Source organism: Stegastes partitus, unplaced genomic scaffold (assembly GCF_000690725.1).
Source record: "Stegastes partitus isolate 25-593 unplaced genomic scaffold, Stegastes_partitus-1.0.2 Scaffold189, whole genome shotgun sequence".
NCBI lineage: Eukaryota > Metazoa > Chordata > Actinopteri > Pomacentridae > Stegastes > Stegastes partitus.
The window spans coordinates 172,632-198,252 of record NW_007577920.1 but is presented as its reverse complement, the minus strand read 5'-3'; the positions used below and the strand labels follow the sequence as shown (position 1 = coordinate 198,252).

The following is a 25,621-nucleotide window of genomic DNA, read 5'->3' as shown; positions in this document are numbered from 1 at the left end:
ATAGTTGTAAAATCCTCATGTTGGTTTTGGATAACAGTTTGCTTTTGTTGTGATACATATGCAGCTCTAGATTTGTCCGTGTTTAGTCATCTGGTGGAAAAACTGCCCTTTTCATGTGAACATGTTCAATAAATCATTTTAGTTTCAGAAACCCTGGTTTCACTTAGCGAGTTGATTATCAGCTTTGTGTGACCACGTATCAAATGTGTGAAGCCGAATGTGAAAAGATATCCTGGGTATGCTGAACTCGCTTTGTAGTACAGGCCTAAGTTTGTTCTTGTGAATGTTGGTTTTGGAACATGAAAAGCAGGTTAGCTTTGGGCTCAATGGGCTAATCCTGATATAATAAATACAAATCTATTGGAATGTAAATTGTTTTTACATGATGTCTCTGACATTAAACTTTGTACAGTACAAAGGCTTCACAAATCCAAAAATATGATTAATCATCTTAGCTCGATAAGCCTGTAGTCTGTCTTTCCATCACACTTGTTCAGCCTGTTAAAAATAAAGTCTATGAGCAGTAGAGATATTTTCCTGCTGAGCACAGCACGAACACTAAAATAGCTTTGTTCACCATCATCTTTTTTTAAAGTCACAGTTGATTCATGACAAAGGCATCACAGCTGGTATACAAACTCCTCAACAACAAGTAACTTCAAACTGTGATTTATTGTGTTTTAAACGTAGAAAACAGAGAAAGTGTCTCAGTCCAAACAGGATGTGAAAACTCTAAATCAAAACTGGAGGACAAAACATTTCATGTGTATTGTTCTTCTGAGAAAAAAAACAAAACAAAACAAAACAAATGTCTTATTTGGATGAAACTGGTACACTGGTTGTGTTTTCAACTTTGAGTTTTCACTGTCACATTGTCGCCTTAATTCACTTTTAAAAGAACAATCTTTGCTCAGCTGGATTGTGGATTCAGGGCCTGTCTCTTAAATGTTTTTGTGATTTGTACTGCAGGGAAAGGGAAAAAAAATCACAAAACACATCAGAAACATTCAAAAGTAAAAAAAAAAAATTAAAAAAAATAAAAATCACACAACACATCAGAAACATTAAAAAGAAAAAAAAAGAAAAAAAAATCACACAACAACAAAGTGTAACTAAATTTGTGTTGCAGTGAATGAAGGGCAGTCACAGCAATGTTGTATTGTTTAAATACAGAATAATGCATGTATGGCTGAATAAAACCCAAACCAAACCACATGTAAATGTTATTTCTGCAGACTTATCTGGTGAAGTTGCTGTGACTTTTTAAGTGAATATAGTGACCAAAATAAAAACTGTATAACTGCAGTTCAACAACTGATATATTTTCTCATCAAACACTTCGATTCCCTTCAGAGCAGAAAGTGGAGGAAAAGTTCAGAAATAGACAATACATCTTTGATTATGATTAGGTGTTGAAATACTAATTGATAGTGCACACTGAATACATATTTGAGTTATTCTAATTCTTTTGTTTATGGACTATTCATTTGTGAACATGTAATCGTTGATGTGGTAAATATCAACTCAAATTTGAAGGACTGTAATGAAAACATTCACACTGATTTGATTTGACTTCATGTAGAGCTGTGTAAACTGTAAAACCTGTTTCTGAAATGTATAAATAAAACCTACTTTTCATATTATTGACAATGTTTTCATTTGTTGTTCACTGAGAGGTCAGCTTGTTACATGCTGATGTGAATGAGTCAACACCTGATATGATTCCTTTCAGAAGTAATTCCACATTTCGAGAAATTCCTTCCTCTCTGGCCAAGAGTCACATTCGAGCCACTCTCATGTCTGTCCAGTAACATATGAAGCTAGCGTAGCTCATAAAGACGAGAAACAGAGGCAGTCTCGACACTGTCCAGAGGTAACAAAGTCCACCTTTATAAACCTCTCAAGTAGCACATGCCAGAAGCAAAATACACCCTTGTGAAATATCACTTCTATGACAAATGACTCAGAATTTTATCACCATTCAATAAATGTAGTTCTCAAAGTTGAACTGTAGAGTATGTCCTGAAATGAAAAACTCATTCTTTAGAAGGACTACTAAAAATACAGGGCCCAAAGTAGACACTCAAAGCAACAAAAGTGAATACACCTGAAATTACAGACAGACAAGTGACAAAACCTTTAATCACTGAAGCAAAATTGAGGACACCTGTGATGTAAAATCAGCCTAATTGCATAAACATTGTTAGAAAATTAGTTGGGAACACCAGTTATTTTTTTAGTTCTGGACCTATGGCTGTCTCTGTCTGCATCCTAGCTGGTCAGGTGTTTTTCAGACGAGTGGAAAAGTGGTCGTCCTCTTAAAAGGACACAACATACAGTGCCAACTTGTACAAGTTTGTACTGAAAATCAGTTCTGCTTTCAGGAATCAGAGTTCACAACATCAAGAAAAAAAACAACTCTTGCAGCAGGATAAAACTTTGCTAAAGAGCACAGAAAGAAGTCTGATGAATACGAGGAGCACGTCATTGATCAAATAAGATCAAGATAAATATAAATAACATCTGTTTTGCTCATATGATGTCCAGCATGTTTGACATGAAACTGGCCAGGACTACCACAGTGAATGCATAGTCTCTACAGTGAAGCACAGAGGTAGTAGTGTGATGATATGAAGGTGCGTGAGTGCATTAGGGGCATGACATGTATAGATGCACCATGAGTATCTGTAAATATAAATAATGGCTGACAAGATGACCCCCCAATCTGTTGATGGTTGGCAGAAGAGGAATATTCCAGCATGATAATCATCCAGCACACACTGCCAAAATCACACAAGAGTTACTAAAAAATAAAGTGGAAACTATGACATCTCTCAAGAAATTTGATATCCTGCATGATGAGAAGAACTGATTCTGTCATCAGAAATAAAGGTAAACATACAAAGTACTGGGAAAAAAATCATAATCTCAGAAATGTAAGGTGTATAGATGTTTGTTACAATGAGTTCCTGCTGTGGGGCCTGTATTTTAACATAGTAAACTTAAACTGTTTGTAGTTTCAAATGAGAAACACTGCAATTACTGTAAGGTGATACATTTTTTAAATCTGTTGACATGAAAGTGATATTGCACACATATAGACTCAGTTCTGTTGTTTACCTGTAACCCGCTTTTTCATTTGTACACCTATTTAAGGGTTTTGCTGCAATACAAGATATACTGAGCCTCAAAGCTGTTGACAGATGGACTTTGTTACTTGTGAACATTTGTTTTCTCCTTTCTAGTCTTTATGCTAAGCTACGCTAACCAGCTGCAGGCAGAGCTTCGTATTCATCATACAAACATTGGTATCTGAACATAGGACTCCAAACCAAGCAAATGATTTCTTTTCCTTAAATGTGGAACAAGTCCTTTAAAATATACAGTTTAAAACAACTTGTGTGTTTTGTCATTTTAGTGTGAACACAATATTCCTCAGAAACATCATCTTAACACTATAATCTTTTTCATCTGTCAGTATTAAAATCTTTTTATTTATTTATTTGTAAATCTTTACATCCAATTCTGTTTTCATTTGGCGGTTTACGGTTGCCAACAGGAACCACTTTGAGTCACTGGCGGCAGACTGGGGAACCCTTATAGGCCTGATGGTTTTACTTTGGCAGCTATCCATGAACATCATCAAGTTTAAATTGATCATAATTATTTTATACACATATGTAGAAATTAAATGCACTAGGAAGGGAAACATATAATAATATTCAAAGTCAAAAACAATAAAGGCACATTCAATCATACAGAGTGGTCAGTGAAATGCTCGGTTTATGTCTCATAAACAGGCCTCGGTTTCTTAAAGCAACTCCTGCAGTGAAGCTAATTTGTGTTCAAATATGGAAAGTAAACTCCAGCAACACAAAAAACCAACAACAAAACCAATAACATATATGGTAACTACCAGACTATTGGGTCATAGAAGCTAATAACAGTCGACCGATTATCAGCCTGGCCGACTGATGCAGCCACCTCGCTCTGACAGAGAATGTTGTCAACTGAACACAATCATCAGCCGGAAAAGAGAAGCTACTTTTGTCTACTGTGCAAAACCATTTCGTGAAAAAGTACTATCACTTTTAATAATAAGTCTGCCACTTTCTGTGGAGCTTTGCGATTAATCTAAAATGCCAGAGTGTTAGTATAGAGGTCAACAGGAAACTTTCAGCATATCAGAATGAAGGTTTGGTTGCGTTACTGCTCTGTACATCTCACAAACGTTGAGCTTTGTGCTGTCAGTCTTACCCTGGTGTGGTAGTCTCACCTCCAACAGCCGTCCAATGACAGTGTTACAGTGCTCTATTCTACTGTATTGTGGGGTAACACGTTGTGTCCAGATGTGAGTTCAGGAGCAGGTTTTGTCACATAAACATGACTGTTAAAGACTAAAAAGGCCAGAATCAAACATCTTGTCCTAAAGCATGAATTTCTCAGTGGATCCTCGGCTGGATTAATGTGGACCTAACACAATGACATAAACAAACTTCAGGGCGATAAACATTTTGACATCACCCTCTTCAGCTTAGTTCTCTAAAGGATTTGCTCACAATTTTTCAACCACAATCTTCCCACAGCTTCCTGTTTTCAAGACAGACACAACCAAATTAAGTGATCACTATTGCACTCTTCTGCAAATTCTATTATTCATTTTGTCTGTGAAATGTGAAGTGATGAATTTAAATTATCACAAAATCTCATAATTGAACCTTTTTTTAAAATCGCATCCACAAACTGGTTGTTTAATGAAGAATCTGTATCTTTGAAAAGCAGAGAAGGAGGAATTCTGACAGTATCTGATAGCTTGGTAAATAGTTTTATGAACAAAGGAGTAAACCAATCCTGACAGCAGAGTAAACTCCCACCTGAATAGTCACCAAAACTGATGAAGGAAGATTTCCAGCATGAAGATATACGTTTGGTCTGGTCCCACACTGAAAAGGCAACTCAGTGAGAGCAGTATTTTGTGATTTGATGGTGAAGAGATGCATGAGTGTTTAAGCTGTGCCTAGTGCCAAACCACAACTGGGTGGCACTTTCTGCCATTCAAGCTTACTGAAGACAACCTCAAAACAATTTTGATTCTCAGTCCACACAGCCTATACAGTGTGAACCGTATGTCTGCAATGCATTAAGAACTTGAGTCCTCTGGCTGTGTCTACACATGATGCGTTCAGTTACATTACTGAGGGTACATGGTCACTGCAGGCCAGCTGTGATGACTTGCATACTCCTCTTTCTAGGTCTCTTTTTTCATTTGTTACTCAACTACATATGACACTTTTCATGTGTACACCTGAATACACTGCTTTCTGAAGACTCTGGCTGAAAATGTGCACCACTGGCCATGTTTTTCAACAATACTGCATCCCGTCCTGTCTATGATGGCTGGCTGTTCTTTCCATCTTCATGCATTAACACAATCGCTTTCCAGTGTGGTTGGACATCTGTCAAAGCAGTAAAGACTCTAATCAGGCCCTTATCACTATTAAATAAAAGTGTTTGTTAGCCGTCAGATGCACATGTGAGACAAAAGACTGAAAACCTCGACTGAAACACCCCCTATGTGGACAAGCTGCAAGCTGGAACCTACACATCTAAAATTAAATTCTCAACTTAGATGTCTTGATACTTTTCACCTACAAATCACCAAACCATCACTCACTGAGCTATGTGTTTAAACCTCTAGAGTCCAGAAGGTCACATGGCAGAAAAAAAGCAGAATCAGCTGGGGAGGAACCTGATTAAGTCTAACTTCATTGCACTGGGTTAGACTGAGTCCTCCACCTCCTCCTGGTTCTGTCAGAGGAGCTTGGGCCTGGATGGGTTGGGCCGCACTGACGAATAGGCACCGATGTGGGTGATGAGGTTGGGCTCCACACTGTGAGAACTTTCCCCGGGTACTGTCCTGGCAATCTGATACAAAACTATGTCTTTGGCGTTCCCTTTGATGCAGAACGACCCATCCAGATACTCGGCCACCCTAAGAGAAGCATTGCCAGGGAAGAGCATGGCTGGGGTACAGCACTCGGTGGCCGGCGAGACAGCATAGAGCTGTGGGGCAAATCTCCGGGCCTCCAGGAGGTAGTGCCGCCCCAGCAGCTCTGCAACAGCCATAAAGTAGAGGGTGAAGAAGAGGAGGTGGTTGGCCGACAATGTGAAGGAGAAAGAGCAAGGGTTCCAGTAAGGCAAAGTGAGGAGAAGGGCCGTCGCTCCGACCAGCCCAAGCCCCACCCACTCCAGGATGCGGTATGGCTCAGGGTTCCAGTAGCGTTGCAGCCTTTCAGGGTGATATAGCTTGATGTAAAGAGTGTGGAGGGCGAATCGACGGGACAGGAGGTCCTTTATAACTGTGAAGAAGTCCTGTCTTGGCAAAGCATCATCTTCCAGGATAACCATGTTTTTGGGCTTCACCAGCTCCCATCCCTTGCGGATACAAAAGACATAATCCCTCTTCTCTCTTTCAAAGATGTTGACTCGTTCCCGGTTCTGCTGCTCCTCAGGCAAACGCCGGATCACCCTGAAGTGGGACTCCAGCAGTTTGGCATCCTGGTTTTCTTGGAGGCCACTTTCCACATCACAAACCAGCACCTCTGCACACCGCCGTTCCCCACAGCCTCCCACCATGACACTCAGCTGCTGCATCACCTGGAGCAGGTAGTGGAAATCCCGCCCCTCGTTACGCCTGGCTGTTACCACGGTGACCAGCAGCTCAGGATGCTGAGCCATATCAATGAATCTAAGCGACGCCCCAGTGGAAGCGCTCTGCCAGAAGTGCAGAGCGTCCTGGCCCTGCTTAAGGCTTTCCTGTAGAACATCCTCGCTCATTGAGTCCAGATACATGGACCTGATGAAGAAGTAAGAGTACAGAAGTCGATGGCAGCACAGAGGAAGAACAACGCAAAATGTGATGATGGACAAGGCGAGGGCTTGAGTGACAGTGCTGGACCATCGCAGGTACTGACTGAAGAATGCTTTCCATCGAGGCATAGGTGAAACAGTTGGCAGGAAACACAGCGTGACAGAATGAACTCAAACATAGGAGGTCTGCTCCGTAGGCTTTACATCAACAGTTACAGTGTCACCGTTTGCTTTGGAAGACCTACTGCACTGACCACAGCAGTGAAACCAGATGACTCTTCCGTAAATCGATAGCTCGGTGGAAAACGAGTCAGGTGTTGGCACTTGTTCTTGTAAACAAACGGGAGAGTTTCAGCTTAGTCCTTGTTGCTCTGTTGTCTGCAGAAAGAGACAAGAAGTTTTTATCAGTTATTGCTATCAGCTGTCCAAAGTCAACGTCACTGTTTATATTAATTGCAAATAATATCAGATGTCTTACTAGTTAAAAGTTTTGACACAGTTTTATCGAGTTACATGTAAAAGATCTTTATATATTCAGTGACAAAACTCTACAATTAATCTTAATCTTAGTTAAACTTTAAAAAATGCCAAAATGACTCCATTGGAAAGAGCTAGAAACTGTAAAACAAACAAACAAGAAACAGAAACCATTGTCTGTCCATGAACAAATCACATGGGACGAGAACACCATCCCAACTGTGAAGTATGGGGGTGGCAGCATCATGTTTTGCTGCAGGAGGGACTGATGCACTTCACAAAACAGATGGCATCATGAGGAAAGAACATTATGTGGAAATATTGAAGCAACATCTCAAGACATCAGCCAGGAAGTTAAAGCTTGGGTGCAAATGGGTCTTCAAAAAGACAATGACCCTAAACATACCGCCAAATTAATTGCAAAGTGTTCTAAGGACAACAAAGTCAATCTTTTAGAGTGGCCATCAGAAAGTTCTGATCTCAATCCTGTAGAAAATGTATGGGCAGAGCTGACAAGACATGTGGAGCAAGGTGACCAATAAACCTGACTCAGTTCCACCAGTTCTGTCAGGAGGAATGGGCCAGAACTCATCAAACTATTGTGAGACGCTTGTGGAAGAAAACCCAAAACATTTGACCAAAGTCATACAGTTTAAAGGCAATGCTACCAAATGCTAAGGAAATGTATGTAAACTTCTGACTTTGAAGAAAGTAATACAAAATTCTTTAAAAAAATTTCTCTCTCATTTTTCTGGCATTTAGCAAATAGAAATTATTTTGGTAGTCCTAATTGACACAAAACAGGAAAGTTTAGTTTGATTTGATGTCAGAAACTGAGAAAAAAAGGTTATGTGTCTTTTCTTCCAGTGTATGTAAACTTCCTGTTTCAATAGCATGTGTTACTTAAACATTTGCAAAACAAATTTGACCTTTTCCTCTAACCAGATTCTGTAAAAAAAAAAAAAAAACTAAAATGATATGGTCACACTTTCCTTGTCTGTCACATTTTCCTTGTCTGTCTTGAATCAACATTGACACACCTAAATTTACACAAGCAGAGTTAGTGATTGTTGTACAGGCAGGCCGTAAAGTGACGTCAATGCAAGTGAGAGGGAGAGGGGGACGAAATCTGCCATCCACAGTATAATTCAGCTGATTTTTTTAATGAGGCTTGAACAGTCTTCGATGTACAATTTAATTAACGATGTTGCAAAATGTCTTTTTATTGCAGTACTTCAAATTTCCTCAGTGTTTCTTCACGAAGCTGTTGGGGAAGGACTGCGACACAAAAAGGAAATTTAATTCTAAAAAGACTACATTTGTAAGTAATCTGCATGATTTGTCAAACTTAGTTTCAGACATCATCAGTTGAAATCACTTTGCAATCCATTATTGTTGTTTCTTTCACTGGAACCCTTCACAGAGGAACAATCACAGACCTCAACAACGCTTTCATGCCTTATCGAGGCATGTGAGACAGATTTAAACTGCACAAAAATATAAAAACATGTCATATTTTTTATTCAATTCTATTATTCTTTTTAACATAGGAGAGTAACTATTTGGTGTTGCAACACATGGCATCTCTACAACTGAATGGATGTGATGAGACAACCAAGAACGTATTATATTAGAAATAATAATGGGCACATGGACAGCGGAGTCAGAGACCAGAAATCGCAAGTCAGTGTGAGGTAATGAAGCTGTCAATGCTGCGAGGTTGGTGGACACCTTGGGGCATAGGTGTGTTTGACATTCAGCGCTATCTGAAACGAATTCTTAGATGACAAAGGGTGGGGTTGTGATCATCCACATGCCTGACTACAGCACTAACTCATTTACCAGCAGACAGCATGCCATCAGCTCAGTCTTGTTTTTCCACGTGCCACCTGTGGGTTTTTGAACTTGAAGGAAGCTTGACTGGTGTTCCAGTTAGACCTGTTTGGTACCACCACAAAAAGTTTGACATTTGTGGTCAGCTCCACCTGTTCAAATGGAGATGTCTTCCTGACACTTCCCTTTGGTTTCTGGTAGCATGAAGTAGAAGAACACTGTTGTCTGTTGTTGTTATTATTATTATTATTATTATTATTATTATTATTATTATTATTATTATTATTATTATTTTATTTATTTATTTCAAGTAGAAAAAAGGGGGGCTGGAGCACACTGTTTGATTTTTGCACTCTTATAATGCAAAAAGCTGTCAACATGGTGTTTTCAGCAGAGTCAAAATGATAAACCAGTAGATTCACGCTGGTGTACATCTGTCATAGAATAATCAACTGAACAGGGATTTCCAAGCTATTGGATGAATGTGCTAAACAAAAAATACAAAACATGTCAGAACAGACAGCTGTCAAAGGTCACAAAATATAAGCACATTGAAAAAACAAAACAAAACAAACAAAAAAAATGACATATTCACCAAGTTACTATATAGTGACTTATAAACACTGGCTAGATTATTAACAGAGATGTTTTGGGATAAATGAAGCACTGGAAATAAAAACTTAACAGATAAACAACACTTTAAAAAACATTTGAATATATTTAAATTTAAATGAGAAAACAATAGATAAAGACAGTAGCTGTGAGTGGCAGGCCCACACATCCTCTGACCAGTTTCTCTTCAAGCTCCACCTCACTATGACAGGAATAAACTAGTTGATAGACCAGGTAACCAGCTCAAAAACTTTTTCCTGAAGTTCAACCTTTTTCTTAACTGACAAAACAATAGAAATGAGATGTTTAGCTTTCTCTCCATGTCAGAAAAAACAACATTGGCAAGCTGCGTTTGGATTTTTTTTTTTCCAAAGCTATGCAGGTTAAGTTATAAAATAGTGCCACATGTGATTTTGTACAGTAACTGCATGCTGACTGATGAATGTGTTGTCAACTTGGCCTAACACTACATGTCCCATTTACTGAGTCATACAGCATACAGTCCGCTTCCATCGCTCAGATTTCACAGTACAATCATTTGTACTCTTTGTGAAGTAATAAGTAAAATGCTAATGACCAGCAGCGTGTCTCTGATCCCGCTTGGATCAATACATCGGTCAGGTGAGCCGCTGGGAAAACAACACGGTGTGTTTGCTCCATGAAAAACATCTGTGCGGTCTGAGCCTCACTACAAATTCAGAGGATTAAACAGAAATACCTGGAAAGTGTCGACAGCTTGCCTTTTCCCGTAGCCGTGTTTAGCCTGCGCTCCGCCGGACCGGGAATCAAAGATCACTGCTACCGAGAGTACTGTCGGTGGTTAGCAGCATGCTAACTGACAGGCTAACTATGGACCCTTGTGGGTCCTTGTTGAGGGTTTTAGTCAGATAAAAGCAGAGAAATAGACTCACGCTGAGCTGTGGAGCTGCTGCTGCTGCTGCTGTGTTCCGGTGTTGTGCCGAAAAAAGCACACTTGCCGTGAAAAGCGCCCCCTCTCAAGGAGCCCAGTGATATCCATTCGCCTGGAGATGAAAATAAAATAAGTCTTACAGTAATATTTACCGGTCTGTACATGGTCACGTGGAAATAATGACAACAACAGGGACAGATTTACTGGTGGGGGGTGTGCATATTCTGGTAATGGGTAATATGCACCCCCCCCCCAGTAGATCCAGTATTTTTAACTTTTCACAGTATGCTCAAACCAAATCTGTCTCTGTTGTTCTCATTATTTCCACGTGAACATGTACAGACCGTTACATATTATTGTTAGACTTTATTTAAATGTTCATTTTCTTTATCAACAGGCTGATACAGACTATTGGTGAATTCTTAAGGGCAGTAAACATGGATACACGCCACCTACAGGCGAATGACTGTCACTGGGGGGTGCTTTTCACGGCAGGGGTGCTTTTACCGGCCGCTGCCATGTCTGAGCATCACCGACCGCTACACACCGTAATACTGAGACTAACGGCGCACCGAGCAGTACCGCTTCTGACCGACAGGTGGCGGCGACACACCGGAGAAACACAAACACAATGAGTTGAACTGCACTAATTCTGTCGAGAGGAGTGGTCCAAGATGCAACCATAAGCTCATCAGAAGCTTGTGGATGGTCACTAAATACTAATATAATTTCTGCAGGTATATTTGGATATATTGAGAAGATCTATAACAAATCTATGACACCACTAAAATGTATGATCGGATTTTTGTGACGAAGATTTATTTGTTTCAGTAGTTCCATCAGAACATTAGAAGTTGTAGGAGTCACTGGCAGCTCAAATCTACCATGAAACACATGGACTTTACATGTAAACACTGTGGTTCTGTCCCATATTTAACCGTGCTAAATTCACGCAGTCATCTGGCACCTCTGCCCATTTTAGTTTTTTTTTTTTTTTTAGATCATTAATGTCAGTACAATATTTAACTTTTATTTTCTATCTTAGCATATTCTATGTTTTATTTTACTTTATTTATCCTATTTTAACCACCACATGGCTGCTAGTACTATTGTTCAGTTGTTGCAACTGTTCTGCCTTGGGGTCAGAAAAAGTCTTTTCAAAAAAAATTAAATAGAATTGAACTGAATTAAAGTGTATGTAAACTTTTGTTGATGACACACTCTCTCTCTCTCTCTCTCTCTCTCTCTCTCTCTCTCTCTCTCTCTCTGTGTGTGTGTGTGTGTGTGTGTGTGTGTTTCATTTAAAAAAAAATGTTTTTCAAGTCAATGGGTGAGTTGAGGCCAAAGTGTGCTGAGATTTTAGATTGTGCAGACTTCCTTAAACGCATTTATAACAATCCATGTCTGATGTTTGTGATTACCCTTCAGGGAAGATGCACAAAAATGTCAAATGGTGTGTTAAAAGAGAATCCATAAGTACAGATTTTTGAGCTGTGTCTGTGCTATCATTGTCACTGACAATAACAAACATTGTCTTGTATCACTGTGTACATTAGTGTTGCTTCATATGCAGCACCATCCATGACAGAAACAGAGGGTGTGTTGCATGTACTGGTGCTTTATCAAAAGTCTCATCTTTGATCTGAAAGTCTGATATGTGTGTCTGAAGTCACAGTGACGTTAACCAACGACAAACCCATTAAAAGTCCCTAAGATACTTTATCAGGAACGTGACCTACATCAGATCTGTTGTTCTTCTCTGAAAGCAGTCTAGAAACCAGTCATTACAAACTCACGCTGTGCACCCACACCTTGTTCAACAATACCAAATATGCCACGGTACATGTTGAAATGCATATAACATTAAAAAGAAAGCATCTACAGATGTTTTAATGGTGTCTTTAGCACAGTGAAAATATGAACAAAGATGTGAGGCAAACAAATATATTCAATCTAAACCAGGTGTACAACTGTCAAGAATAATCGACTGAACAGGGATTTACAAGCTATGGGATGATTTTATTTTTATTAGCGGTAATTTAGCTTGTAGCAGCTTGTTGAAGAGCTTCCTTAAGAAACTGGGGGTTAATATCTTTGTATCTGTTAGCCTTTAGTATGTGATTTGATGTGTTTTGTCATAGTTTCTGTATATAAAGACCCAGCTGACAGCAATCCATCAGCTTAACATGGGTCCAAAATGACCTGTTTATCCAAGCGTGATTTTAAATTACCCTAGTTAGGCTTAAGCAGTATATAGATTATGGATGGATGGATGGATGTTTGACTGGGTCTGAATTTCCTCTTCAGAGGACTCATCAGATGAGTCTTCTTCATTCAGGACAGCAGGATTCCAAGACAGACCCACCACTCCAGCGTGACCCTGAGGCATAGACTGGGTCATCATCATCACCAGAGTGTTCAGACTCAGAATTACAACCAAATTCCTCCTCATCTTCATCAACTGGTCCCTCATACAGCATCTCTACAACCATTTAAGCAGTAAATCTGCAAAATCTCTGAATACAGAGTATCGAAAGCACCAAATATTTTCAAATGCACATCAATGTGCATTTCTGGTGTGGCAGCCCTGGGCAGGTTTCAAATCCCAGACTCTCGGGTACGAGTCATTTGGACTAACCACGTCGCCTAAGAGGCAGACCAGATAGTGCGGCAGCCAGGGCGCATTATCACTTAGAAGCATTTCAGGTGACAGGATCTGTTAACTGTCACACTCATTTGTTTTATTTTGGTGACCTCCCTAAGATAGCTTAGCTAACAACAATAGAATATGTCAACAGCTAGCAAGCTAATAGTATTGAAAATATTTCCCTTTCTGACAAGTAATGTGCTTATTCTGAAGGTAACTGAAATCTAATCAATTAATAAAGACAGTTATCTTTCACATCATCAAATGTCTTCTTAGGTAAGATTAGAATAATTATTAAACAAGACTTATAGATGTCAAATGTGCTGTGATGATCTGTGAAATGTGTGGCAGGTGAATAGGTGTTCACAGTAAAAAATGTAAAAATTTCAAAGGTTCCCACTAAATACTTGACTAAATTCATGTGGGTCATGTCACGCGTAAACTTGATGTAGACATACAAAAGCTATGCCAGCTCATAAAGTAAGAAAGGAAAAATAAATATGATGATCTGTGCTTAACAACAAAAAAAAGCATATTTACTGAATACTTGAAATAGTAAATAATAAAACACATTAATTTCAAAGATATAGCCTAGAAACACTCAGGCATACATGAAATAACTGCAAATGCATGCCGTCCTTTTTGACCCATGTTGTGCATTAGAGGGATAATGATACAAAAAGTGTTTTTACTCAAAAAGTAGGAAAGGAAAAAATAAAATAAGGATGTATTATGATCAAAAACAAGTTAATTGAGGAATGCCTGGAATACTGAATGATGATACTGAATTAATTTATTGAAAAGATGTAGCACATAAAAACTCTGTCAGGTCCTTCTGGACCCATGTTGTGCACCAAACGGTTTTAACAGCTCAGCAACAACAACAGCAATTAGACACCAGCATACTGACAGTTTCCATAATGAGCCACGCCAGACCGAGCTGGCCTCAGTGGTCTAACTGGTAAAAGACCATTAGTCTTTGTTGACTTTCTCGACAGCACACCTGTCAGACATAAGTAGGCTGGTTTGGCTGGTTTACTAGTCACAGACTATCTGGTAACTTAAACTCCTGCCTTTAAGTCACTGCTGCAAAAGAGTCCCTGAGTGAGATAATGAGCTCCATATCATTCCATAAAACAAACTCCATGAAACTTCATTTAGACCCTTGTTTCTCTGGGGAAAACAAAGAAACTGAGCTCTTCCTGAGTTTTAAAAGGGAAAATTAAAGAGCCAGTATTATGCACAGTTACAGATTTTTCTTTTTCACCAAATGCTCCCAGAAGTTTAATTTCCCAAAAACCAATGTCCAAGAATTTTCCCAGGGGTAAAGGTTCCTCCAGCACATAGTGATTTGAATGTCCACGACAGGGCTAAAGACCTGGAAAGATAAAGCAGATTGGTCTACTAACGTATCAAAAGCACCACAGTTTCCAGTTCCTGAAGGTCACCCTCTGCAAAAATAGGCAACAAAGATTGGACTTCATTATCTGCCCATCAGCTACTAAATCTGTTGGGCTGCTCCATGCTCATTATTGTTGATCACAGACCACAAGCAGAGCAACTTTCAGGTCTGAAATAATCCTGAGGAAAAATGTTAGGACAGCAGTCAGCAATGTTGCATTACACAACAGAAGTAAATACAACCCTGTGAAATAACACTTGTATGTCAAATAATGGGCTGCAGGGTGGTGCAGTTGGTAGTACTGTTGCCTTGCAGCAAGAAGGTTGCCGGTTCTTTCTGCGTGGAGTTTGCATGTTCTCCCCGTGCAGCGTGGGTTCTCTCCGGGTTCTCCCGCTTCCTTCCACAAGGTCCAAAAACATGTTGAGGTTAATTGGTGATTCTAAATTGGTGTGAATGTGAGTGTGCTTGGTTGTCTGTCTCTAAGTGTGGCCCTGCGATAGACTGGCGGCCTGTCCAGGGTGTCCCCTGCCTTCGCCCTAAGTCAGCTGGGATAGACTCCAGCCCCCCCGCGACCCTAGTGAGGATTAAGCGGTGTATAGATAAAGGATGGATGGATGGATGGATGGATGGCTGTTCATGTTGTGGCACTGCAGCCTCTGAGTGACACAGGCAGGACTTTAAGCTACATTCATTCATTAATGCTCTGATGATACTGTTGGTGTCAGTGGATATGGAGCTAAGAGTAAATGTTTGGGCAGCATACTCTAACGATCACTTTGGTTATGGTTCCAGGACTGTAGCACTTATCATCTTATCATGAAGTATTCAACGCTCTGCTGACTGACCTGAAGATTCGATAGCACAGTGTCTCCCCGGCAGACAGCCCATTATCTAATAACACCATCAGCAGGACAATGGAGCAGAGGGGAAAAGGAGGAATTTGCCCACAGCTCAGGTTGCATCATTCTGTGGAAACTGAATCCCAGAGCAGCGGGCCAGTGTGTCAATCGGGCTGGATGGACCATGACCTGGAGGGAAATCTTTTTTTTTTTATTTTATTTTGGTAGTGTGTCTTTTAGTGCCTCTGTGTCCACAAAGCTCTACCACTGATACATATTTTAAAACATGTTTTTTTGGATCCCAGTTAGCTAGTTATAATAGAGATCACTATAAAGATGTGTGCACCCTCTGCCCCCACCTCTGGATGTGCCTGTTGGACACCCCTGTTCTACAGAGATAAATGAAGGTCATGTCATTTCAAATTCCTCCATTACGTTACATTTAACAAAAAGAACATCTGAAGGTTTTTGTCTAATTTTCAGTGGCGTGGGATAACTTTGTTTGGAGAAACAATGGACGTGGTTTTGTCTCAGGAGTTCTTGTCTTCGCTGACAGCGTCCACAGAGTGTTGTCTCCATGAGTAGTAGGTTTCCCAGGGAGAAGGATAGGATGACAGCAGCAGGAAACCAGATCCAACACGGCGATTATCCGAGGTGTTTGCCCGACAGCTCACCTGCACAACTGTGCCGACCTGCCAAATGAGATGCTTGATGTTTCCATGGCTCTGTTGTTTACAGTGGGAGGTGTGAAAAGCTGCAGGCTCAAAAACAGAGCTGAGCCCAGATGTTAACACATGACAAAGTTGTGAGGAATCTCTTTTTAATTTCACTTAAACCCCTTGTGTAAAATTCAGTTTTTTTGATATAGCACCAATTCAAACATTAGTAATCTTATAGCACTTCACATAGTAAGGTGAAGACCATACACGTTTTAAACAGAGAACAGAGAAACCAAGAATCCAAAGTTTCCTTAAGATCATGAGCAAGCAGTCTGCGCAGTTTCCCTCCCTTCAACGGCAAGGAGTGTTATAAGTTGGAGTGACAAAGTGGTTATCATAGAGAGCTGGGAGACAACATATCTCTTAATAAAAGGGATAGTTGGGGAAATTTCTGTACAGTGTCTCCAGAAAGACATCCAAGCTGTTGGGCTCAGTTGAGCACATACAAAATGACAAGTGTGATGATAAACGTCAGTGTAGAAGGGCCTAGTCAGTGCATCGTTTTAAATCACATTCTGGCATTTTTCACCCCAGAATCAGTTCAGTAGAGCAATTACTTTAGCTTAAAGACTACATCACAGAAAGAAAAAAAAACATCATCCCAAACATCATCAGAATGCTGATTAATTGCATGGTGCCATCATTTCTGGGAGGCATGGTTGGTTATATCTTGTAGCTTGTGATTTGCTGATTCTGTAGCACATGCTTAGTTGACAGTAGACAGCCAGCCAAAAATCCCATGATAACCATATGTTCGCACATGGATATCTAAAGGATTTGGCTGTCTCTGGCTTCTCATTAATGGATAGTTGTAATGTGTTGAGCACATATTGTACATAGTCTGCCCTATGTGGACAGTTGTTTTTTTTCTGTCCTATGTTGCACTCACGCCTACCAGTGTTCAGTTTCCATACATTTTTCTTCTTTTCTTTTTAAGACCTGGTAATTTGGTAAAACTATGTTGAAAACTATGACCATCAACTGTTCCTCCACTTAACTGAATGTTTCTTTGTGTAGTTACTTGCTGCTAAAATGACATAAACCACAGTGTCTTATTTTGACATTTCGAATTATAAATGTGTTTAAGATATATATAAATCTAGCAGATTTGCTGAAGTTGTTCAAAGATGGACTTTATGCCTTGTGATAGAACAAAACTAACAGGTTCCCCCTGCTTCAAGTCTTTGTGCTAAGCTAGGCTAAACACACCCTGGAATTAGTCACAGATGCACAGAGAGGACACTGTGTGCCAGAATGCTAAGATGCTGTACAGTCATACATTAATTACAGTCATGTTGGAGGTTTCAACTCATGAAGACATCAGCTTGACATTCAGAAAATTCCTCCCTTGGCAATTCACATCAACAAAAGAATCCATTTTATAAAGTTGAACTGTTTACTTAAATTCCCACATAATGCAAGAAACAGAGGTCAAAAAATGTATGATTCCACTATCAATAGCTGATTTTGACCTGGCTATCCACATCCCTATCCCCCTAAGTCACCAGACAGTTACATCTGCACTGTTCCTGGCAAGCAATGATCACAGCCACCTATTTCCACATACACTGAACAAAAATATAAACACAATATTTTTGTTTTTGCTCCCATTTTTCATGAGCTGAACTCAAAGATCTGAGACTTTTTCTATGTACACATAAGGCCTATTTCTCTTAAATATTGATCACAAATGTGTCTAAATCTGTGTTAGTGAGCACTTCCCCTTTGCCGAGATAATCCATCCACCTTAGAGGTGTGGCATATAAAGATGCTGATTAGACAGCATGATCATTGCACAGGTGTGCCTTAGGCTGGCCACAATAAAAGGTCACTGGAAATGTACAGTTTTATTACACAGCACAATGCCACATGCGTCACAAGTTTTGAGGGAGTGTGCAGTTGGCATGCTGACTGCAGGAATGTTCACCAGAGCTGTTGCCCATGAATTGAATGTTCATTTCTGTACCATAAGCCATCTTGAAAGGCATTTCAGAGAGTTTGGCAGTACATCCAACCGGCCTCACATCTGCAGACCACGTGTAACCTCACCAGCCCAGGACCTCCACATCCAGCATCTTCATCTCCAAGGTCGTCTGAGACCAGCCACCCAGACAGCTGCTGCAACAATCGGTTTGCATAACCAAAGAATTTCTGCACAAATTGTCAGAAACCATCTCAGGGAAGCTCATCCGCATGCTCATCGTTCTCATCGGGGTCTCCACCTCAGTGCAGTTTGTTGTCGTAACCAACTTGAGTGGGCAAATGCTCACATTCGATGGCGACTGGCACTTTGGAGAGTTGTTCTCTTCATGCATGAATCCCAGTTTTCACTGTACAGGGCAGATGGCAGACAACGTGTATGGTGTTGTGTGGGTGAGCGGTTTGCTGATGTCAACATTGTGAATTAAGTGGCCCATGGTAACAGTGAGGTTATGGTTTGGACAGGTGTATGTTATGGACAACAAACATAGGTGCATTTTATTGATGGCATTTTGAATACACAGAGATACCGTGAAGAGATCCTGACGCCCATTGTTGTGTCATTCATCCACGACTATCACCTCATGTTGCAGCATGATAATGCACGGCCCCATGTTGCAAGGATCTGTAGACAACTCCTGGAAGCTGAAAGCATCCCAGTTCTTGCACGGCCAGTATACTCACCAGACATGTCACCCATTGAGTATGTTTGGGATGCTCTGGATCCACGTATATGACAGTGTGTTCCAATTCCTGCCAATATCCGACAACTTGGCCCAGCCATTGAAGAGGAGTGGACCAACATTCCACAGGCCACAATCAACAGCCTGATCAGTTCTTTGCAAAGATGTGTTGCACTGCGTGAGGCAAATGGTGGTCACACCAGATACTGACTGGTTTTCTAACCGCCCCCAATACAGTAAAATTTCACATTTACAGTGGCCTTTTATTGTGGCCAGTCTAAGACACACGTGTGCAATAATCATGCTGTCGAATCAGCATCTTTATATGCCTCACCTTTGAGGTGGATGGATTTTCTCGGCAAAGGAGAAGTGCTCACTGACACAGGTTTAGACACATTTATGAACAATATTTGAGGGAAATAGAGATTTTGTGTACATAGGAAAAGTCTCAGATTTTTGAGTTCAGCTCATGAAAAATGGGAGCAAAAACAAAAGTATTGTGTTTATATTTAATATATTCAGTTTATTACAGAATTATATAAATGAAACCGGTAAACATGCTAAGTCAGGTATACACCTCAAGTGCAAGATATACAGTTATCTTAATACACAACGATAAATACTTCTTTCAACTCCTCTTAAATCATTGTGTAAATTCCCCTTGATATACCATGAACCTTGATAATTTCATTTTAATTGTTAAAACATCAGCTTAAATGCATTTAGGCTCCTATACTCGTTATTAATGTATTCAATACAGATGTGATTTTCCTGCTGACACAAGGTTTCTTGTCAATGTCATCACAAACATGAGTCTGTGACTGGTGAAATGCAATGGAACATATTCTTAGTTTTAGGTTAAACTCATCTGCAATATAAGAATTAGGAAGAAGCTTGATAAAGGGTAAGAAACAACAACAAAGGCGTCTGAATAATTTATTTTTAAATGTCTTTGAGGAAAGTCTAGGAGACAGACACTGTTTCAATATTTTTCCTGTTGTTGCTGCTGACGACTTTGGGTTGTGTCTGTTTGTTGTTGTTGTTGTTGTTGTTGTTTTTGCTGCCGGTGTCGAAATAGAGCTGCAGCATGTTGTCATGGTGATAATGAGTCCCTGGTCAAACATTGATAAGTGTGTCTCTTGCTGACACTCCATCACACTGAGTCCCAACCTCCGGCGGAGCTCATCCGGCGAACGAGCACTCTGGGTTGGTACGGGCCGCCGGGCGTGTCTGAGCCCTTGGCTGATGGGGATTCCGGTTCTTCCAGTCGTCTCCTCCTGGTTTAAACCGCAGCTGGTCTGAGTCCGAGTCAGTCTGAGCAGCAGCAGCAGCAGCAGCAGCAGGATGGCCTCCAACACTGCCACCATGGGGAACCTCCCCAGCGGGGTCGGAATATGTACAACTATCCCCGACATCCTCTACCTACCAGAACTGGTAAGAAATAGCACCTGTGAATGTTTTAATTAGAGGGGAACTTTATCCTGTCTACCTCTCGCTGTGCGCGCCGTGCGTCACTTTTACGCGGTTTTTACGCACGGATAAAAAACATTCCGTATAAACTAATTTAATCAGAAAACTATTAAAAGAGTAAACATATATTTTTGTTTTTTTTGTTTGTTTTGGGTTTTTTGAATCTTGCACTTCCCAAAAGAAAAAAAAGTCAATACGTTAAGACGATATTAGAATTAATGAAATTTCCTTTACACAAGTCCAAATCAGAGAGAGAGAGAGAGAGAGAAAACAACTTTCAGTCATTTTTTTCTCTCCCTTTTTTTTCAAATTCCAGGGGCAGTTTTTATTTCTTGCAAAAACAACAGACTGAATGTCTGATCGTTACCAAAATAAATCATCAGAAAGAAGAAAATTAAACAAAGTGTTTTCAGGCTATTTTTTGCAGTGCACGATGCGATTCCATGTTGCTTGTTATGGTGAACCTGTTGCAGAAAGTATGCTGCTGAGGTCACCTTCCAGTCAAACATCAGTGATGTGCTCAGTGGATCTGACTTACAGATCTCATATGATAACGCTGAACCTGCAGCTCCTTCGTGATTTGGATGTTTCAGTCATATTTCACCTTTACCTGGCTACACAGTTTTTGATGGGGAAAAATGTTGATATATTTTTACTTTTTTTCTAACCAAAACGCAGTTTGTACTTAAGTTAAAGGGAAATCTGTGCATATTTACTAAAGAAAAGATCACATGTGGATTAAAGTGTGGCTCAGTCAAAACTAGAAAGCATCAAAACATGATGTATTGTTTTAATGTCTTTAAATGAACATTTGGTTTCATCTGTAGTGTTTCTAAACAACTTGCACAAAATAGGTTGATGTTTTTAAGTATGATCTGTGAATAAATTAAAAGCAAAACACGTTTTTAAAAAAATCTTTGGTTAAGAAATATTTTTTTATGATTCATCCCCAGTACAGTTACGTAAGAGCTAAAGCCCTTAAACCCATATGAATGAGTTTAAATTTAAGTAAGCAGGCATAGCTGCAAATGCTTTTTCACTGTAAAACAAATACACATTTTTACGCAAAAGTAGTGTAAATATTGTACATCTGATTGCTGGACAGAGTAATGTCTCACAATTCACCCAACTGGTCACTGGTCTAAGAGTTTGTTTTGTGAGCTGACACTCAGCCATCCAGCTGAACAGCTGGAATTTAAAAGAAACTGGAGATCCAGAATCAATGTGTGCGGAGGAGAATAATCTCTAGCATCAGTATTACAACAAAACGCCAAGCAGACTAAGCATGTCAGGAGCCAGTGGCCACAGCAGCCAGACAACAGACAGAAGAGATATGATTTCTACAATGAGCCTGTGTGACGGAGCAGAGATCAGAAAGAAAATACAAACTGATATGAGGAAGCATGTCTTGGTTTCATAATGCACATTTAACACCAGGAGACATCAGCAAACTGAAAGAATGCTGGAGGTGTTTTCATATGAACCCGTGCATTAACTCAAACTCAGGTGAGTGTGTGAGCAGGTGGAGTCCGACAGTGATGGCAGCAGGTGGAGGAGGGTCGAGCTCCATGAATAATGCAGCCTGTCAATCATTAGAGGTGTAGAGTGAACGAAGGCAGTGACGCCCTGCTCTGTGTTGCAAGCTAGAAACAGAGACTAGACAAAATAATGGAAACACAAGCTGTGGTCACATGTGGATTCATTTAGCAAGAGTCCTATAGTAGTTCAAGGACTAAACTTAACTCAACACTTTAGCTGCATCTTCTGGTCCTCTGTCAAGTCAGATGTGTCACATGAATATCAGTTGCATCTCTGTGTGATCAGTACAAAGAGAGGTCCAGGTTGTGTTTAACCTGGCTTAGCACAAAGGAAGATAACAATGTTGGAACAAAGTTTAGACTCACCAAGCTCTGCAGTATTTCATAATCAGACTAAAAGATTTAATAGAAGATTAGGAAAAATCTAACTCAAACAACATGACGAAAACTGATTTAGCTGATCTGATGTGCTTCTTCTATGTTGCTGCTGAAACAGTGAAACAAGCAGTTTAAAGCTTAATGAGCTATTATCAAAAGAAAACTTATCTGCAATGATTTTGAAAAAAACATTAATCCAAACAAAAAGAAAATCCAACTTACAGCCTTTTTCTCTGTGTTATATTAGAGTAAACCGAATATTACTTGATTGTTGCTCAGATGAAACAAGACGTTAGAAGATGTCACCTTTATCACTGTTCATAAAATAAGTGAAGTGTGACTGTGCGGTTGTGTCAGGGCATCCTGTCATTTGCCTGTGGTGTTCCTGCAGATCTTCGGCGGACTGGTGTGGATCCTGGTGGCGTGCACGCTGGTGGTGCCGCAGAACCCTCAGGGCTGGGTCATGTTTGTCTCAGTCTTCTGCTTCGTCATGACTTTTATTTGGATGGTGGTGTTCGCCTGTGGGGGGCATCATAACAAGGGCAGCTGGGCAGCAGCAGTAAGTCCTCCACACATTTTACAAAACAAAAATACCTCTATAGTGTATAATACATTTGTAATACTACTAACTGTATCAATGTGGTTTGTAAACTGATTTCCAGTAGTGGAAGAAGTACTTTTGTCTTTTACTGGAAGTTCTCCCCAATGTTACCTCAGTAAAAGTACAGTAGCACATCATCAACAAAATAAAAGTATCAAATACAAAAGTGCTCATAAGGCAGCAGAACTAGAGTGTTACATTATGACATATTGTTGGATTTATTTCACAGATAAATGACTGTCTGTGTAGTGTTTCATGTTGTGAAGCTGCTATTACCAACCTTACATACTTTTGGTGAGTTTAATATTTTATCCAACTACAGTATTTACAGCATGACTGGAAAATATGATGGAGTCAGAAGAACAATATTGCCCTCTTAAATGTAGTTTAGTAGATTTTTTAAGAAACATAGACAGTAAATACTCAAGTTAACTATAAGTAACACACACACACAAAAAAAAACAAACAATTTAGTCCTTGAGTAAATGTACATTCCCCCACTACTGTTTTCCCTCATTCTGGGCAGCTGTTGGTTTTAGCTAAATTCTGTAATGACTAGCAAAACCATGACTGTAAACTAAAAATAATTACTTTAAAAAAAAACAAACAAAAAAAACCAAACTGAAAATAACAAGTCAGTTAGGTCTACAAATGATCAGCAATGGCTTTTGGTTTCACATAAGGCACCTGAGTGTCCTGGAACAGGAGGTCCTGTGTTTGACCCCTTCATCTACCACAGCCTCCTCCCTTTACTGACTCTGTTGTTTTTCAAAGCAGTAGTGGGCAGAAATCTGAAAACGGCCTACACTTTACTCATACTCTGCGTCTTTGCTCATTTTTGGATAAGACACCAAACTCCTGTCCAAGAACCCTGTGGGTGAGATTTATACGGAGTGTAATGTTTAGTGTGTGTGTGTGCCGTGATCTCTTCATCTAGCTGTATTGTGTGAGCAGAGAAGTTGCAGTTTCTGGTCATGCAGGATGTTTTAGCACAATGTACAGGATTCATGAAAATGTGCAGCGTCTTCCCAGTTTTATGCTGGAAAAAGCAAGAATGTGCAATCATAACATAAACAGTTAGTGGCTGACAGACAAAACAGACTAAAATTAAAAAGCAACTAAGCAGTTTCTATGAGCAACAGTCTGTAGCTGCAGCTGATGCTACTTTTAGTTTTGGTTATGATGCATGACACTGTTTCCATGTGGGAATATGATAGTAGTGGACAGTTTTGGAAAAACCTCCTTTTGGATGAAGGTTTTAGACTTTTCAACGAAAAATCAATCAATCAATCAATCAATCAATCAATCAATCAATCAATCAATCAATCAATCAATCAATCAATCAAATTTTCAGGGTAGTTCAAAATCTGAAGCATCTTTACCAAACAAATAAGGAGCACTTTCAACACAGCCTCATCACCAAATTAACAAATCAGTAGGAAAAAGAAAACTAAAGTCTAGAGCGAGATGAGCTTCCACTGTAATTAATACATATTTCATGCCAGTGTTTTATTTTTTCATCAGACTAAAGAGATACATGTATTCACTCTGTTGTGTCAGATTTCATTTAGTGTCTCTAAACTAATCTGTGAATGAAACACAACACCGTGACGCACCGATTTGAACAGGATTGTGTAACCCTGTGTTTGAGTGTGTTTTGACTCAAAGCCAGCACAGCTGGTGAATGTTGCATTCTCTACACAACTGTCACTGGTATCACCAATGAAGAGAGAAGGTTCCTCATGTTCTGTTTCCTTGTTCTCTGTTCTCCTCTGTCAGGACTTTGTGTATCATGGCATCGCTGCCTTCTTCTACCTCAGTGCTTCAGTGGCCTTGGCCAAAGTGACCCTGGATTTAAAAGATGGGGACAACTTTCAAAACTACCAGCTGGACATCTCGGCAGTGGTGAGTCATTGATAAAATAAAAGCCACACAGATCTGACCTGACGGGTCCACCTCACTCGGTGAAGCTTTCCTTTAAAAGACCAAAGCATTTGAGGTTCTCTTCACATGCCCATCCAATGGTGGAAGAAATTCAGGGTGGCTGTGAGAGAGCAAGTCAGTCAATGATCAGAAGGTCGGCGGTTCGATTGCGCCCTGTAACCTGTGTCATGGTCGTTGTGTCCTTGGGCAAGACGCTTCACCCACCTTGCCTGGTGTGAATGTGTATGAATGGATTGTTTGAGGTGGTGGTCGGAGGGGCAGTAGGCGCAGAATGCCAGCCACACCTCTATCAGTCTGCCCCAGGGCAGCTGTGGCTACAATCATAGGTACCACCACCAGAATTAATGTGTGTGAATGAATAATGGACAGTGTAAAGCGACTTTGAGTGTCTAGAAAGCGCTATATAAATCTGATTAAATATTATTAGTATTAAATACGCATTTCTCATTAAAGTAGAAATACCACAGTTTAAAAACATATATATATATATATTAATGCATCAACTCTTGCAGATGTATTAAATGTATGAATTTGTTTACTTTACATACTAATGATGGCCGTGTGATTGTTTTGCATCTATATGTAGATGTTTGTCCCTTTGTAGACATTTTGTTTCTGTGTAGCGTTTACATCTCTTTGTTGTAATTTTGTATTCTTTTATAATGGTTTTAGTATAGTAACATATTTAGTGTAATGACTTGTTTTTAATGGCTTAAAC

General features: G+C 39.9%; 3 protein-coding genes across 4 annotated transcripts in view; 1 reads left to right on the top strand and 2 right to left on the bottom strand.

The window, feature by feature from the left end:
- The window catches only part of LOC103356233 (histone H2A-like), a 12,789-nt gene extending 12,206 nt beyond the window's left edge, over positions 1–583 (bottom strand). Inside the window, exon 1 of the mRNA XM_008280315.1 lies at positions 578–583. Coding sequence (XP_008278537.1) covers positions 578–583 — 6 coding nt within the window. The remainder of the gene's footprint in view (positions 1–577) is intronic.
- Positions 584–1,869: 1,286 nt separating this feature from the next.
- pgap4 (post-GPI attachment to proteins GalNAc transferase 4) lies at positions 1,870–10,742 on the bottom strand. Of its 2 annotated transcripts, none has more exons than XM_008280265.1 (2): positions 10,704–10,742; positions 1,870–7,248 (listed from the first exon to the last, which is right to left on the bottom strand). In XM_008280265.1, exon 2 carries the CDS (start codon positions 6,997–6,999, stop codon positions 5,812–5,814), a length of 1,188 nt encoding a protein of 395 aa, XP_008278487.1. In that variant the 5' UTR covers positions 7,000–7,248; positions 10,704–10,742; the 3' UTR covers positions 1,870–5,811. The 2 variants fall into 2 exon arrangements, with proteins under 2 accessions (XP_008278487.1, XP_008278485.1); XM_008280263.1 differs by having other exon boundaries at positions 10,511–10,710.
- A 9,560-nt stretch (positions 10,743–20,302) lies between these two features.
- Positions 20,303–25,621, top strand: part of LOC103356192 (myelin and lymphocyte protein-like) — a 7,023-nt gene continuing 1,704 nt past the window's right edge. The window contains exons 1-3 of the mRNA XM_008280262.1: positions 20,303–20,406; positions 22,750–22,917; positions 24,739–24,864. Coding sequence (XP_008278484.1) covers positions 20,317–20,406; positions 22,750–22,917; positions 24,739–24,864 — 384 coding nt within the window. The 5' untranslated portion in view covers positions 20,303–20,316. The remainder of the gene's footprint in view (positions 20,407–22,749; positions 22,918–24,738; positions 24,865–25,621) is intronic.

Coding starts and splice junctions, on each gene's coding strand:
- pgap4 (XM_008280265.1), bottom strand. CDS start 6,999: ATGCCTCGATGGAAAGCATTCTTCAGTCAGTACCTGCGATGGTCCAGC.